General features: G+C 42.0%; 1 protein-coding gene across 1 annotated transcript in view; it reads left to right on the forward strand.

Annotated features, from left to right (window-relative positions):
* Positions 1–237: 237 nt before the first annotated feature.
* The window catches only part of LOC311295458 (NACHT, LRR and PYD domains-containing protein 3-like), an 86,282-nt gene continuing 67,770 nt past the window's right edge, over positions 238–18,749 (forward strand). The window contains exons 1-2 of the mRNA XM_084416843.1: positions 238–389; positions 2,620–2,824. Coding sequence (XP_084272969.1) covers positions 2,673–2,824 — 152 coding nt within the window. The 5' untranslated portion in view covers positions 238–389; positions 2,620–2,672. The remainder of the gene's footprint in view (positions 390–2,619; positions 2,825–18,749) is intronic.

The following is an 18,749-nucleotide window of genomic DNA, read 5'->3' on the forward strand; positions in this document are numbered from 1 at the left end:
GGACTTGTTTTTCTGTAAAGTCGCTTACAAATATTGGTAGTCGCGGGTCGCGTTTTTGGGGGGCTTGTTTCTAAAATGTAGTTGCTTATTTGGGCTTGTTCCCAGCTCCATAAGTTGTCAAGCAGATATTTTCTATGTTATTTAAACGTAGGAGTTTGTCTTGCCTGTTCCCTCTGTCCCTCCCCTTTCCCCATACACACAGGAGACAGTTTTCCCGCGGTCATCCACCGCGCTTCTGCGCTAGAGCACGGGGGTCTATTAGAAGCAGGATGTGGGTGGGAAAACTGTCTCCTGTGTGTATGGGGAAAGGGGACTGTGCACTGTATTCTGTACACTGTAAAGACGCCATTTCGGAAGATAGAAAATCAGCAATCACTTCACATGTGACAGTAAGTTCGTTAAACTTTTCATAGCTCTAATCGATATAGAGTATTTGCGTCTCAACAGACCTTATGACGAACTCAAACTCAAACACACGATAAAGTGGAAAGTTACTTTCGTTATCTAGGCCTGCTTCACAACACGTCAACTGTAACACTCATAAAATGGCTGAAAATGGTTAAACTTGCTCATACTTTTTTCTTTTAATAGGAGAATATTAGTTTAATGTTGAAATATTTGGTTGATTTTAAACTATTTAATTTTTTTTTATAATCTATACGTGCAGGGCTGCCAACTTTTGAGTTTAGCTTGGAGTGAGAATTATGGAGGGGGACTGGGGGATGTATAAAAAATCTTGCATCACAATATGTGTATTGTGATTGTCAAAACATTTTTAGTATCTAAACAGAATTGCAGAGTGACAAAAAACAATGTTTACATGGTACAAATTCTGGTAACGTTAAGCTACGTTTTTTTATTTTTTTATTGCTTGACACAAATTTCATGTTTTCAATTCAATTCAGTTCTTGTGATTTGATTCCACCCAAGGTTGCAGTCTAAACCTTCATTCATTCAATATTAGGTAAACAAGATAGGCATTATTTTTTCTCAAGAATAAAAAAAAATCTCACCTAATGCTGTAAACATACTCTGCCCTGTCAGCTGGTAGTATTATTTAATGTTAAAATAACTCAAATTAAATATAATGCGCTTTTATTATAATAACAACTTTATTTAATGATGTAAGTAAAAATATAACAAATATGTAATATAATACACATATTTAGCAAAATACTCTCTATAGCTCTTTTTTTTTTAGCCACCTAACGTGCTATAGCCTATATTATGGTATTATGGTCATTAAATGGCTTTCCTGAGGTAAATGTAATGTGACCTATTCCAGCTGTTTTATTGACCTCTTTGCGCGGTTGAAAAACACTGATTGATCGATATTATCTATGAGGAATATACATTTCGGTAAGTTGTACTGTATCTTTCAACAGTGTTCGTGTTTATTTACTATTAGCTAGTAAAGATGATCGGTTCACGTGCCGCTAGGGATCTGTTACATCACATAAGCGCCAAAACGGTATTTATTGTTTGAATTTCGTAATAAAATTTACAGAATTTGAGAGCTGAGATTATATCATAAAAACACCTGCGCTGTTTTGACAGTCTCCTGCACGGTCTCCGTGTCCTCTTTGCTTCGGGATTTTTCTCTGCGTGAGAAAATGGATGTGTGGCCTGAGAGTGTGTGAAAAGTGTAAATTGCGCGAGTTGGCAGCCCTGACTGTTCAGTGGCGCAGTAAGACTGGAGAAAGAAAGTGTGGTCATAGGATAAACACATAAACACATAAAAGTAACATAATATTTACTTAAAGGAAAACTCCACCGTTTTTTGAAATAGGGCTTATTCACCTTCTTACCTACATTTAGATAGGAGGGCAAATGCATTTTTGTCTCAGTGCATGCATTGTTTTAGTTTGACAGGGTCGGCGCTAGCTTAGCTTAGCTTAATGAATGGAATCCTTTGTTGCCAGATAGCATGTCATGAGTAAAAGTGATAAAAAATAAACCCCATCTAATTACTTCTTGTGGCCTGCATATTCACAACAGTACAAAAAGCGATGCAGATTAACACTAGGCGATTTCCTAGGCAGATATTGACTTGGGACTATATTAGGGGGAAGCACAGGCGAAGCACTGCTACTTGGAAGTTGTGGGATTTCATGTGTTGCGTGATATCTCTGCGCCCAAGTAGCAGTGCTTCTCCTGTGGTTTTTTTTTATTTTTTTATCACTTTTACTCAGGACATGCTATCTGGCAACAAAGGATTCCATTCATTAAGCTAAGCTAAGCTAGCGCCGACCCTGTCAAACTAAAACAATGCATGTACTCAGACAAAAATGCATCTGCCCAGCTATCTAAATGCAGGAAAGAAGGTGAATAATCCCTATTTCAAAAAAGTGGAGTGTTGCTTTGCTTAATGCAAGACGACTAAACGGATTGTGTAAAACACCTGCAAGAGTTCAGCAGTGTCATTAAAGTGAAGATGAATCCAGTGTTTAAACGAGGATGCTGTGTTTGAAAGTGTGGCCGACATGTTGCTCTACAAACCAACATTATTTACAGTAACTGGAGAAAAACTGTTAATGTTATTAAGTGAATGAAATGCCATAAATAAAATGTGTCAAAATTAATTTGTGTTTTGTGCATGTTTTCTGTGTCCACATACAGGTCTGAAAAGTCTCTTGATAAAGGAGGAAGAGAAGGAGCAAACTGTATGTAAAATGAGTGTGTGTGAGGAGAGAGAGGCGGAGGCGTCTGTTCACAATCAGAGAGCAGCATCTCCAGTATCCAGCTGTGTGTCCATGAAGAGTAACAACTCCATGTTTGAGCTCCCTGATCTCAGTGATGGACCTGCTGTGACCTCTGACCCTGTGTGAGTAACATGAAGTTCAGGGCCGGTCCATATTCTGCTGGCGCCCTATACGAGATATTATATTATATTATATTATATTATATTATATTATATTATATTATATTATATTATATTCATTGCCCCTAAAAACTACAATACTGGCAATTAAAACACACACGAACACAAGTGTGTGTATGGGTGCACAAATAGTTGTTAAAATAAAGGGTAAAAAGGCTATATAATATATGTATCTAAATTGAACATATCTATAGATGATAGTCTTTGAATCCAGATAACTAGTTAGCCTCATTCACCTCTTACCTGGCGACCCTATTCTTAAACATAGACTGGAAAATTACATATCCAAACTTAAATGGTTGCTGAAATGTATTTTTCTTTTCTATTAATATAAAACCTGTGCCTGGGCACCTAAAACTGCAAGTCAAAGTGTTAAATCCAACCAAGTTGTCTTCCAAATTTGTCTCAAACTATCAATATGCTCTGGGAGTTTTAGGCGCAGTAGCCAATATGGCCGCTAGGTGACATTCAAACTCCATTTGGTGATTTAAAAACTTGAAGGGTTTTAATTCATGAATGCTTTGGACCACTGGCCTCTTTTGATAAAATACACATAGGATTTTATTTTCTGAAGTGAAATCAAGAAACAACAGAAGTAAAAATAAAGTGTTAGCCTACACCGAACTTGCATTAAATGTAAATAAAATTAAAAAGTTCCCACTAGTGGTCCGTTCCAGTTGAAATATTCTAAAGTAACTCTTCAAAATATTAAATAAACATCAACGACTGACACAAATAGTAGTTATGATTCTTACTCCTCAATAAAAAAAAACTATAACTGACAAAAATAAACAACATTGAAAGTCAGCTTATAACAATGAATTGACTAATTCACCGTTAATAAATGCATGTTTAATTTTACACTATTTTACTTTAATACATAGATTTAATGCTCTGTATGTAATTATAATTTAGAAATGATACTTTTGTGTGCAGAGGGTTTATAGAATGTTTCTAATTAGGGCTGCTTGATTATGGCAAAAATCATAATCATGATTATTTTGCTCAATATTGAAATCACGATTATTTAACACGATTATAGGTGGGTGATATGATCAAAGTCTTGTTTCATGATATGAGTCATTTTAAATGTCAGTGAAATTTCACAATTATCAATACTTAAGAAAAAACTAATACAAGGTTAATTATTGTAAGTCAGTGGTTCTCAGGCTGGGTGCGGCACAGAACTGAACTATTGAACAGTTATTGAACTGAATTGAATCAACATTGAACTGACTTGAGCTGAAAAACAACACTATCTTTTGTTGATCTGCTTATACTGTAGCTGAATTGAGCTCTTCATAACTCAAACTGCTCTGATTATTGAACAACAAACACACTAAACTCAGAAACCATTGAACTGCATTAATGGTTTCATTCTGCTCAACTTTTAATTAGTAAACTTTACGCAGTTATATTATTTTCATTTCTATAAGAAAACATGAAAAACTCTCTTGAGTGTGCTTGTGAGGGCCGTAACAGTTAAACCTTCAGATGCCTGAAAATCATCTGTATGACCTCTGAAATTAAAGCTTCGAACTAGGAAGGTCAGTTCGACTAAAGGAGAAATGGCAACTGGAAAATATTTGCAAAATGCTCCAATAATAAGTTGTCACTCCTAAAAACCAACATCAGAGGTTCTCAAACTTCTCAGACAAATTACCGTCTACCAAATCCAAACATATTCAATGATATTTCAGCATAAAGTAAATATTACTCTTGATCCGTCACTCTTTTTCTTAGCAAAAAGCAAAATCGAGGTTACGGTGAGGCACTTTACAATTGAAGTGTTTTTTGTTTTGTTTTGTTTTTTAAGAAAAGAGTGAAGAGTATAAATGCATTTTTGTGGTAATGAACATTATCTCACCAATGGTGATTGAACTTCAATTTTACTGAACCCAGAATTTTCCTTTACTGTAAGCAACATGCATAAGTCAGGTCAAGTTTATAGTTACACTTTATTTCGACGGTCCACTTTATGGCGCTTTTCCACTGCATGATACGGCTCAGTACGGCCCACTTTTGGGGGGTTTCCATTGTGTAAAGTTCCTACTACCTGGTACTTTTTTAGTACCACCTCTGTTGAGGTTTCAAGCGAGCCGCACCGAGACTAAAATGTGACGTGTAAACACTGCAGATCACTAATTTGGTCAGAGAGGATCTTCACTGCAGCGTCATTGAATTTGCGACACGAGACACCAAACCTGCCAGATTTAAATAGTCAGCAACAGCCACGGCAGGATCATTTGTCCGCACAACTTTTTTTAAACGACCATCGCACGCAACCTGAAAAAAGAAATGTCTGTTTCGTGGTCAGTAGACGAGGTGGCGGCACAACTATAACGATCAGTCTATAATCCCACCCATAGGTGCTGATTTATGTTTCTGCCGGTGCCCACACTCCATACACAAAAAGTGGTGAGGACATGTCCCACCCGCAAGTTACGCCTGTGTTACCAACCAAACAAAAGCACATTCTCTCCATGAGTGTTGTCGTGAGTCGCGCTCTCACTGATATCTGATCCGTAGCGGTTCACTAAAAAAAATTATTCAATAAATACCTATTTACAATAAGCACTTAACTCAAAAATAACTATTAAATAATAAAGTAACTTGAGAACTGGTTGACTAAAATCAGCTTGAAAATGCTATCTCATGAAATAAAGGCGAATCCGTAATTTCTTTACAATTGAAAGGTGTACACGTGTTATTTCGCCAGTCAATCGTGAAAGTATGGTGGTTGAAAGCTTCTGGCAACATTAAATCCAGGAGAGAAGAACATTCTAGAGAAAGAGCAAGTAGAGATTTTGAGTTTGAGCATGCACACCTAATATCTGAGCGAGAGCAAGAGCCTGAGACTGTATATTTGAGAACGTGCGTCCAGTTCTGTGCGAGAGTGAAGGAGGTCCGCTATGGAGCGAATTATGTGCCATAATTAAAGAAACAAATCCAGCATTTTGCAAACAAACTCGATCTGCTTTGCAAAGGAAAACTCGACTCGCAAACAAACAGAAAGCAATGTGTACAAAGGTCAGTTTGAGTGAAAATGCAGTGGAGTAACAAATATGTATTGTTTTTTACAAATATAAATAAATGAGCCAAGATAATTCTTCACAAATAAATACAAACCATCCTACAAATTGCATGTAATCTTTGAACAAATACCAAATCTAGTGCATACAAATGCATATCTGTCTGTTATGATTGTGTGACACTTGGCTTTTTATGAGATCTCTCGACTCGATTTTCTCACAAATGTGTCCAGGCAGATTTTCTCACAAATGCAGTTGAGCAACTTCCTCTTCTAAAACAGTAGATGGCGCTGAACTACTGGATTAATTTAGCGCTAGTCTCCCGGGAGAAGCACTGATTTGAAACTTGTCTTTGCCTACAGGTGAGGAAAATGGCCGGTGAACGGGTGTGTTTCTGTCTTATTTGATCTATACCTTTTTGAGGTTTTCTTTTGCAAAATGTTTATTGCATATCTAGACAGAAATCCACATTAGCACTTAGTAGCACTTCACTCTCTCTAGGATAGGGGAATCTATAAGCTGAAAGCTCTACCATTTGTTGCTTTTTGTACCTTTTTTTCTACATCGGAGGCATGCGAAATTACTAAATAAATGATTATGTCTACACTGAACGAATCTATTTCTTTCATTCTCCATAAATTAATGAGAACATTTCATTTAATTGAGAGGCGGGTTTCGTTTGTCTGTCCAGAATTATAATTTGGGTACTGCATACGTCACAGGCAAGTTAAGAAACAATTGTATATTGTTTGTTTTGTTCATTAATTATTTTACATTAACAGTAAAGCTGACTGAATTCCAACTAAATAAATAAATAAGTGGGACCCTCCTTTCAATGAAATGAAATGTTCTCATTAATTTATGGAGAACAAAAGAAATAGACTTGTTCAGTAAATGTAACGTTTTTACAAATTTTTTAAAAAGCAACATATGATGGCAGAGATTTCAGTTTATAGATTCCCCTTTTCTAGAGAGAGTGAATTGCTAAGTGCTAATCTGTCTAGATATGTAATAAACATTTTGCAAAAGAAAACTTCAAAAAGGTTAATTATAGATAAATGAAGACAGAAACACACCCATTTACCGGTCATTTTCCTCAGCTGTAGGCAAAGGCAAGTTTCAAATCAGTGCTTCACCCGGAGACTATAGCGCTAAATTAATCCCCTAGTTTAGCACCATCTACTGTTTTAGAAGAGGAAGTTGCTCAACTGCATTTGTGAGAAAATCTGCCTGGACACATTCGTGAGACAATCGAGCCGAGAGATCTCATAAAAAGCCAAGTGTCACACAATCATAACAGACAGATATGCATTTGTATGCACTAGATTTGGTATTTGTTCAAAGATTACATGCAATTTGTAGAATGGTTTGTATTTATTTGTGAAGAATTATCTTGGCTCATTTATTTATATTTGTAAAACACAATACATATTTGTTACTCCACTGCATTTTCACTCAAACTGACCTCTGTACACATTGCTTTCTGTTTGTTTGCGAGTCGAGTTTTTTTTTCTTTGCAAAGCAGATTGAGTTTTTTTGCGAGTCGAGTTTTCCTTTGCAAAGCAGATCGAGTTTGTTTGCGAGTCGAGTTTTCCTTTGTGAAGCAGATCGAGTTTGTTTGCGAGTCGAGTTTTCCTTTGCGAAGTAGATTGAGTTTGTTTGCAAAATGCTGGATTTGTTTGTTTAATTATGGCACATAATTCGCTCCATAGTCCGCCAGCGAGTTGAGAGATTTGTGCTCGCGCATTACTTGGATGCGCTCTCGACATTTGACATTAAAATAACGCCATAGACATGGCCTCAAATAAACTATAAAAAGGTGAAGATAATCGTGTCTGAAAACTGCAATAGATTTTTTATTGGTTAAAATCAATACAATATATCTCGTAATTTTCTGTGGCTGCTTGACCATGAGATCGGCACCTATGATCACTTAGAAGCGGTGCTAAACTGCAGTGGAAAAGATAAAAATTAGCCAAAAATTAAGAGAGCCGAGCTGAGCCCAGTCGTGCCGAGTCGAACCACACAGTGGAAAAGTGCCTTTAGTCGTTCTACTAACTGTAAGTAAATCGCAACTACATATCAACTAACTCTTATATTAGTACTAACTCTTAGTACTAATATATATATATATATATATATATATATATATATATATATATATGAAGATTTCAGATGCAAAAGCCTAGAGTGCCATCTGAAATTTTCTTCTAGAATGATCATTTTTATCAAGCTCGTATATTTAAGTTCAGCAATTTCACTTAAATGGTAATGAAAATAACCTATTAATTGTTTTTTAAGTGAAATTACTGAACTTAAATAAACGAGCCTGATAAAAATTATCATTCTAGAAGAAAATTTCAGATGGCACTTAGAGGCTTTTGCATCTGAACTCTTCATATATATATATATATATATATATATATATATAACTAACTAACTCAAGAGTTTAGTAGCTCGCGCACCTATTGGTTGCTCTGCAGCAACTGCTGCAACCTATCCAGGGTCTGCCCGTGACGAAGCACCAATAGGGCACGGGCGCCCGTGCATGTCATGTCGCGCAAGAATGGGCGTGGCTATAGGCTATAAAGGCAGAGACCAGAGGTTGTTCTTTGATTTTTTCTACTCTTCAGCGAAGTGGACACTCACCTCGCTGTTCTCCAGAGAAGCCTGCGCCATCGAAGAGCCTTTCAGCGGGACGAGCCTCAAGCCGGCCATCTCTCGCCGCTTCACCGCCGTTCCTGCTGCGCTATCCGGCGGCAATATCCTTTCTCTCTGCTCGCGTGTTACGTTACACACGCTTTTCTAAAAGAGCGAGGCGTTGTTGCAAATGCCTCTTTTCAAGAAATGCGGCTCCTGCCGAGCCCCTCTCAGCGACGGGGACCGTCACATCCTGTGTGTTTCCTGCCTGGGACAATCTCATGCGGACCTCGCACTTTCCCTGGGCGGCTGCCCGGAATGCGAGGAAATGTCTATGACGACCCTGCGGGCTCGTCTAGCATCCTTCATCGTGGACTCCGCCCCTCCGCCTCTCTCTGCTGGGCCGCGCCGTAAAAAGCGCCGTTCACAGAGAGCACCGGAGGCATCTGCTATGAGGATCTCTCCCTGTGTGCATCGCTCTCTGGATCTCCCACCTCTATCGAGGCCGGCCAGCCCCCCGCCGCGCATATCGAGTCTGGGGGAGATGACGCAGAAGAGGACAGCTGCTCTCTTCTGGCTTCTGAATGTGAAGGCTGGTCGGGCTCCATTCCGGACCCCGCCCCTTCCCTTCAAGAGTCGAGCGGCGTGCGGTCTACTTTTGAAGCCGAACTTCTCCGCCTGCTCACCAAGGCCGTGGAGGACCTCGGCCTCGATTGGTCGCTGCCCGAGGAACCCGCGCCCAGCAGGCTGGACGGCTGCTTCCTGTCCGGTCGCCGCTCGACGCCTCACATGAGGCCCGCCCCCTTCCTGCCGGAGTTGCACGAGGAGCTGACTAAAAGCTGGAAGGCGCCATTTTCTGCCAGGTTGCACTCTACTGTCTCTTCGACGCTCTCTCACGTTGACGGCGCGAAAGACAAGGGCTACCTTTGTATTCCTCCGGTCGAGGATCCGGTAGCCACGCACCTCTGCCCGCCTTCCGCCGAATGGCAGTCCAAGCCTTCGCTGCCCTCTAAAGCCTGCAGGACTACCTCGGCTCTGATTGGTCGCGCTTACGCTGCCGCCGGTCAAGCCGCATCAGCGCTTCACTCTATGGCCGTGCTCCAGGTGTATCAGGTCAACCTTCTCTGTGCTATGGATGAGGCTGGCCCGAACCCGGAGAACTTCACGGACTTAAGGAGCGCGACGGACTTAGCGCTACGAGCCACCAAGTCCGCTGCTCAGGCCATCGGTAGAAACATGGCGTCTCTCACGGTCACCGAGAGACACTTGTGGTTAACTTTGTCCGACATGAAAGAGTCCGACAGAGCCACATTTCTCGACGCGCCTGTGTCGCCATCAGGTCTCTTTGGCCCGGCAGTTAAGGGGTTTATGGAGAGGTATTCTGAGGTCCAGAAAACCTCACAGGCCATGCGGCACTGCCTGCCGAAGCGCTCTAGCTCTGCGACGGGCCGCCAAAAGCAGCCGCCCAGCCGGAGATCAGCGCCACAGCCGCCCCCGACGCCTGCTTCACAGCGCCGCCAACCGAGAGACTCTCAGCAGCGCTCACGCTCTTCGAGCCGCTAGAGGCTGCCTCCCCCCCGGGGACCCCGGCCCAAGATAGTGCTGAAGTCTGAGCCCTCAAAGTCTTCCTAGCCACGCTAGGAAAACGAAGATGGTCGAGTCTCGCTGCGGCCGGACCGCCATTAAAATCAGCGCGCTTCACTCTCTCAGTTCCCTCAGCAGAGGCGACTGGAGATGTGTATTTCACAGTCAACGAGCCCGTTATACAACACGCTCGCCTGTATCCAAAGGCCGTTTTTACGGCCGCCCAAATAAATCTCAAAAAGAGCATTTTGTCTGTTTGTCCGGCTCACGCAGATGGTGTTATAAACGTAGGTTCTGTGCCCACTCCCCAGTGTTCACTCCTACACATAAGCACAGCCAGTTCAGTGACATACACTCACTCACGGCCCACATCAATAAACCCGGCGCATGCCGCGTGTGTTTTAAAAGTAGAAAAGGTGCCCGCTGTGCAGCGCCCACCCCTACTCACAAACACGGGTCGCTCTGTGACACACACTCTCCCAGAGCCCCCGTCAATAAGCACAATATGTGTTCTATGTGCAGACAACCCCCCAATAAACACGAACTGTGTTATGTGTGTGCAGAGCGCGCGCGCCTCCATGAGCTCACTTTCAAGCGCTGTGACATATGTGCCACACACACACAGCGACAACAGCCCGCTCACCATTCTCCCCTTAGCTTTTCACATAAAAGCATGGGAAATGATCCCGGGCGTGTCAGATTGGGTTTTGAACACAATAAAACGAGGTTATTCATCCCGCTCTGTGACACACACTCTCCCAGAGCCCCCGTCAATAAGCACAATATGTGTTCTATGTGCAGACAACCCCCCAATAAACACGAACTGTGTTATGTGTGTGCAGAGCGCGCGCGCCTCCATGAGCTCACTTTCAAGCGCTGTGACATATGTGCCACACACACACAGCGCCCCATCACTGGCCTTTCTTGCGATTCGCCTTCGAGGGTCAGAGCTATCAGTACACCGTCCTGCCGTTCGGTCTATCTTTGGCACCTCATACATTCATGAAGTGCATGGATACAGCACTCGCTCCCCTGAGACAGTGGGGGATGCGAATACTGAACTATTTGAACGACTGGCTTATTCTAGCGCAGTCAGAGGCAGAGCTGATAGCTCACAGAGCTCTATTGAATATATATGAATGAATAAATTGTATTATTGTGTCATGTCCAAATAGGACCCATCCCTTTCGGGATTATAAGACACCACAAACCACTTCAAATTATAACATTCACTTCCTGTAGATGGTAACATACTTCACAGTAGGTTAACACATGCATAAATAAATAAAGAGGTACATAAAAGTGAAAAAATTAAATAAAGAATTACAGATTTAGTGTTTCACCTAAATGTACTTTTTGTTCTCTTTGCCCAGGCTTTTTCTAGATAATCAGCAAGGGCGAATACCTTATAATCAAAAAACCACTTTAGTCTATCCGCATCATTCAACCACATCAAATCTGTAGTTTTACACTTTTTAAACAACTTCAGCCGCATCTCATGGTATAAAGGGCAGTAAAACACAAAATGAAACTCATTCTCTATATCAATATTACAATAATCACAGATTCTTTCTTCCTCTGGCACTCCCCTGTAACGTCCTGTTTCCAGGTGCAGGGGAAAAACTCCAGAGAGGAGCTGAGCGCACAATGATCTCTGTTTTTTTGATAGGGGAGCACATACATATTTTTAATTTCCAAAACAACTCTTTATTAATCTATATGTTCTTAATTTTGGTTTAAGGAATATATCTTGTGACAATTTACTTTTATATGTATCTAATAAAACTTCCTTTGCAGCAAGTATATGTACTGTGTTTATATTTTGAAAAAGGTCAGGAGCTTCCAATTTGTGTAAATATGTCCTGTACTTCACATGCCCATGCACCCTTTACAGACACATCCCAGTTTAATATTTTCTTAGCAACTCGGTTCTCAGGCATTTTCACCAATCTATTCCATAAAGCCATCATACTACCTTTCCACCTTCACTTGGTTCCCAACCCATGTCTCCCGTTATTGCTAAGATTGGGGTAAATTTGTGGACTCCTAGGAAATAACGTATTGCTCTATTTTGTACCATCTCTCCTCTCACATTTATTTTTGAGCCCCATATTCCTGCCATATGGTCCATGACAGGGCAAACACAGGCCTGAAATAATTTGGAATAGGTAGCATATCCCAGGTTTCCCAACTGTTTCGTTTTTGCTATTACACCCCCAAGCGCTCTACTAGCAGATTCGGCCAATATACATATACCATGCTTGTAATTCAAATACTCGTCCAAAATAAAACCCAGATATTTATAATGTTCAACATAATCCAACTTGTGGCCCCAAAAATAAAACTGAAACTTGCTTCTTCTATGCCCAGATTTTCTAAAATGCATAATCTGTGTTTTACTATGGTTGACTCTAAGTCTCCACTTCCCACACCATTTTTCGGCACTCTTTAACATCTTCTGAAGATGTTCTTCATTTTCCGCCACCAAGATTATGTCATCTGCATAAAGTAATATGTCGAGTGTGTTATCCCCATCATAATTTATACCCAATCCAAGAGCTTTTATTTCCTGTGCCAAATTATTAATAAATATGGATAACAGGGTAGAGGAGAGACAGTCCCCCTGTTTAACCCCTTGTGGTGTAGGGAACCACTCTGAATAGTACTCATTGACTTTAACACAAGCTTGAGGGTCTTTATACAATGATTGTAAGGCCCAGTAAAACCTTCCCTCTAGCCCTTCTCCCAAAAGACAATAAAATAATAAATCTCTGTTTACAGAGTCAAAAGCTTTTTGAAAATCAATATAACAAACAAATGATGGTTTGTCTTGCATTAATCTATTTTTGTCTCAATTTAAATTCAGCTCTGCATTGTTGTTTTAGTTCTTTTCCACCTTTACATTTCAGATAAATATGCTCTGCTTTACGCATTAACTTCCACAAATTTTTAAGCTCTTCATTCCAGAAAGGTTTATTTAACCTGTGAATTTTGTGAGATGACTTTGGTCTTATTTCTACTCCTCCTAATTCATCATACAACAAATTACATACCCTACTATACCAATTATCTATGACATCTTGTTTGTTTTGTGCTACTTGCAATTTGTCAACAAGTTCCATTATACCTTTAATTAATTTCTCTGAGGGTCGCTTTGGATCATGCCTACCTAACTTGCAGGTAGACCTTTTATAAGCCTCCTGATTGATCTCATCTGTATTAAAACCAGTTTGTTGCCGTACACTTAATTCAAGTAATAATAATGAATGGTCTGGAACATGACACCTGTCACTGATCAGGTCGTAACATTGACAGTCTGAGATGAGTTGGGATGGAGATATAACTTTAAAATCAAGACAGGTTTCAAGACAATCAAAGGGTATAACTATATAGTCTACAACCGCCTTCCCTTTGGTTGAAATAGAAGTAAAGTTGTCACTAAGGGGGCTTACCCGGCCATTTAAAACACACATTTTAGCATCTACTAGAAATTCCAAAAAGGCCTCGCCATGACGATTCACATAGTCATCAATTGCAATACGCATAGGGATATTGTCCACCTCTTTCACATAGTCCAACTTGTCACCAATTCGACTATTGAAGTCACCAACAACATAAATTGCATCCAAATTTGAAAATAAATACATCTTACTTGATAAATGAGCAAAAAAAGTGGATGCATCCCTACCCCAAAAAGATGTCTAGGGGGGTAAATAACATGAGTACACAGCAAAACCATAATCTGAATATCTGTGCGTAAAGCAGATCCCTATAATCCCATCAACTGTTTTGTCAACTATTTCTATTTCATATTCTCTAAAAAGACATGATTTAACAAATATGCCTACTCCACCCGAGCCTCTTGGTGCTTTAATATGTGTCATCCTATTCTGCCCAAACCATACATAACCCTCTAAATATATGACTAAATCTCCCATTAAATGCGTTTCATTTAGAGCAATTAGATCAGGTGCAAGTGCTGTTAGAATTGTGGATCGCAAACCTCTGTTCAGGTCAGTCCAGCCGTTAATGTTCCAATGTGCCAGAGTTAAAGAATCTGAAGAAGAATGAGCAGCATTTCACGGGGTATCCGTGTGGCGTTGTTTCCCATGTCCGTCTACTCGGCTGTTCTTTCCTCCGTAATCGTCCATTTCCAGCGACATAGAACTCTGATCCCCCCGGGATTTCCTTAAGAAGCGTCTTAAAGTTTGTTTCGATCAGTCTCTCAGTATGAGACTTCGCCGAGCGTATATACACTCTGCTGAACTCCTGTTGCTCTCGTAGTTGCTGCTTTCTCCGTAAAATAGCAACCTTCTCATGAACAAATCTGAACTCCGCTTTCACCACTCCCAGTGCTCTGCCGTAGGCCCGCATCCTCTCTACCGCAATCGGCACAGCCTCACTGCCGAGACCCTTGGTGACGAGCTGCTGCACCTTCATCTGGATGTCCTCCTCTTCTTCTTCTGGTAAACCCAAAATGACGATCGACACGTCTGGATCAAACCGTGCCTTAGATGCCTTGGTATCCGCGTTTATCTTTATTTCTAAAGTGTCAATCCGCGCCTCCAATCGCCCGATTTCCAGATCCATATGCGCACGTATCTCCTTACTTTGTTTCGCCAGTTCAGACAGAACTTGGCTTTGACTTTTCTGAATAGTGGATTCAAGGCGTCCAACTTTGCTGTTCAACTCCTTTGTAATACTGCCGCTCATCTCATCCATTTTATCGGCGAGTTTTCTAAATTCGTGCGTAAGTTCTTTGTTTTCCATATCTGTGGCAATTTAGTCTGTGTTCTTAGCTCCGCTTCTCAGCGCTCTGCCGCTTTCTTTGGACATAAGCAGACCGCACCGGGCGCATACGAACAACAAGTTAAATCAATAGTCTGCTCGGAAGTATTTTTCTTATTCAGACAAACTTTCCAGTTTTCTTGTTTATTTTTTTCTCCAACAAAGACCTGCGTGCAGGTAGCATGCGTGTAGCCTACCGCGAACCGGAAGACTCCGAAGCATTATTCCTAAAATAAGCTTTTATTAGGGCCCGGACATGCTGTCCAGAGACAATGTTCCCCCCGGGGAATGGTCCCTGCACTCTCAGGTAGTCCAGTTAATATGGGACACCTTCGGCAGAGCGGAAGTCGACCTCTTTGCGACGTCAGAGAACGCGCACTGCCCAATATTATTCACGAAACACAGGGACGCGCTGGCCCACGACTGGCCCAGCCACCCGCTCTATGCGTTTCCCCCGATCGCGCTGCTACCACAGGTAATCAAGCGTGTCAGGGAGAGCGAATGCTCTGTGCTCCTCGTGGCACCGTTCTGGAAGAACCAAGTTTGGTTTCCAGAACTGATGCAACTGACGAGCAAGACCCCATGGCCGATTCCGGTGAGGAAAGATCTCCTCTCCCAGGCCAGAGGCGCGATTTGGCACCCACGCCCCGACCTGTGGGCCCTACATGTATGGGCCATCAACGGGTACCCGCTGATCTCCCAGCGGCAGTGTTGAACACTATCACTCAGGCTAGAGCACCCTCTACGAGAAGGCTCTACACCTCTAAATGGTCAGTGTTTTCCGGCTGGTGCTCGGCCCGAAACGCAGATCCACAACGCTGTAGCGTTACGGAGATTCTCTCCTTTCTACAAGGGCTGTTGGACGAGGGCAGGTCCCCGTCCACGCTCAAGGTATATGTGGCGGCCATAGCTGCGTTTACGAAACCTTTGCATGGCCGGTCACTGGGAAGGAACGACCTGATTGTCAAGTTCCTGAGAGGAGCTAGGAGGCTAAATCCTCCCCGGCCTCCTCCGGTCCCAGCCTGGGACCTCTCCACGGTCCTGGATGCCATGAAGGGCGAGCCCTTTGAGCCCCTTCAGTCTGTGGATCTGCGGTATCTTTCCTTTTGGCTCTCGCCTCAGTTAAGCGAGTGGGTGACCTACACGCGCTCTCCGTGAGTGCTACGTGCATTGAGTTTGGGCCTAATGACTCCAAAGTCATCCTTAAACCAAGACACGGTTATGTCCCCAAAGTGCTTTCCACTCCGTTCAGATCACAGGTCATCTCACTGTCAGCTCTTCCAAGATCTGAAGGTGAGGGCGATGTGAATTTTCTCTGCCCCGTTAGGGCACTGAGAATATATGTTGAACAGTCTGCTGCTTTCAGACAGTCAGAACAGCTCTTCGTTTCGTTCGGTGGCCGCACTAAAGGGCTAGCCACGTCGAAACAGAGCCTATCCAGGTGGATAGTTGATGCTATTGCTCTAGCTTATAGGTCTAAGGACCTTCGATGCCCTCTGGGCATCAGAGCGCACTCCAACAGGGGCGTGGCCTCCTCGTGGGCATGGTCCTGCGGGGTCTCACTCCATGATATTTGTATGGCGGCAGGCTGGGCCTCTCCGTCTACATTTATAAGGTTTTATAACCTGGAGGTTCCTGCCTTACAGGCTAAACTGCTGTCAGTCTAACATAACATGTTCTGTGCGTTCGAACTCATTTCGACGCAGACTGTTATCAAGCATGTACTGTCACACGGAAACTAGATCGACAGATCAGACTTCCCTGACTGTGATTATACACTCACATCTGTCCCTTCGGCTCAGGTGTCTGACAAGCAGTTATTAATCATTATTAGATTCAGCCCATATATGTCTATCCTGGCTGTTCTACTGTATTAAGCACCCATTCCCCACACTAGAATGGTTATTTTTCCTGGGCCCACCCCCCAGTCAGCCCAGATATTACCACTATTATGTGTGTCCCCAGGCACGCGCCCTTGGGAACATATATGTGGATCCTCTAGCACGCACGGCGTTTTACATTGGGTTCCCGTAGCGTAAGCTAGCTTACGCAACACGAGAGTACTCTCGTAAAAGAACGCTCTCGGTTACTAACGTAACCTCGGTTCTCTCTAGATGAGGGAACGAGTGTTGCGTAACCCTGCCGTGCTTGTGCTACTTCTGGTTCGCTTCAGATCGAAAAACCAAAGAACAACCTCTGGTCTCTGCCTTTATAGCCTATAGCCACGCCCATTCTGGCGCGACGTGACATGCACGGGCGCCCGCGCCCTCATTGGTGCTTTGTCACGGGCAGACCCTGGATAGGTTGCAGCAGTTGCTGCAGAGCAACCAATAGGCGCGCGAGCTGCCTCGCCTAGGTCTGCTTAGGCAGCAATGCGTTTTAAACTAATGCAAAAATCAAGGATAATTTTTTGGCTTCAGTATTCTCGAGAAAAGGGTTTTTCCCGTAGCGTAAGCTAGCTTACGCAACACTCGTTCCCTCATCTAGAGAGAACCGAGGTTACATTAGTAACCGAGAGTGTTCACATGTAGTTGCAAAGTAACTTCTGGTTAGTAGAATGTCTAAAGTGAACCATCGAAATAGTTACCACAGTTTATTTCTTTAGCACTTTTTAGAATAAAAAACTGTTTAAAAGCAGCTTAACAGAAGATGTATGTATCATATATGCACAAAACAGCATAATTATTTTGATTAATGCCAATATTATTTGTGGTTCAGATCGATGATGTTGCTGTCAGTGAAGAGTCTGATCAGGGGTGCGTTTCCCGAAAGCATCGTTAGCCAACTATGGTCGCAAGTTCCGTCGTTATCAGCATAGTTCAACGATTTGGTGTTTCCCGAAACCATCGTTCCAACGAACGTTTGCAAACAGCATCGCAAACTTGTGTGATTGGAACGACAGCTCTCGAGCTGTGGTTAGAAGCATAGTTCCTAGCTTACATGAGATGTAGACTGAATAAATCCTTATCTTTAGCAAAATAAGCAAGCTAACATTCAGTACAACCTGTTATTTATTTGGACTACATACAAATGTAATTTACGTCTTTTAGTTTGTCAAGAGATTTAAAGCACCGTTTTTGAAGACTGCGCATGTGCGAACGTGCTCTACTATGTAAGAATGAGCCAAATATTGAGTCTGGTAATAAAGCAAAATAACTGAGAAAAATTAGAATTGGTCTTCAGATGCCATGTCTGTAACTTATATGACAAAATCTAGCGTTAATTCAATCTCAAACAGATTAATTAAAATAAGTTATTAGTCCACCACGTGCGAGACGTCATAAACCAACGTGGTTAAACGATACTTTGTGACTTATGGTTTCGGGAAACAGTCGTGACTAGCTAGTTGATTTCTCCAACGATGCATCGTACTATGGTAGTTAAGCAGCGAGCTATATAGCTGTACGGGAAACGCACCCCAGAGCAGCATCTAAAACTTCTCTAGGCCGACAGAGCTGATGATATTGATCAAATGCTGCTGTCTGAGATTATTGTTATGTTGAGGGTCTAAACACTGTCAAACTGTTGTGCAGTGAAGGTGAACAGGTCTGCAGTTTTAATACTAGTATTGATCTAATATTAACTGAGTATGTTTTTCTGGCTGCCTCTAGAATCTCACTCTCTATTCAGAGCCATTTGCTCTTTATGCATAGTATATGATTGCAGAATAAATACATGTTTTTATTGAATATTGATGGATTAATACATTTTGTGGAAAAAATAAATCATTAAAGTGGTTTGTTTTGGTAAAAAATCGTATATATGTATGAGGTGGCAATAACCTTTAAGCCTTTTACCCCCAACTATCCAGAGTCTGGGTAAAA

This window comes from Rutilus rutilus (assembly GCF_951802725.1).
Source record: "Rutilus rutilus genome assembly, chromosome: 1".
Taxonomy (NCBI): domain Eukaryota; kingdom Metazoa; phylum Chordata; class Actinopteri; order Cypriniformes; family Leuciscidae; genus Rutilus; species Rutilus rutilus.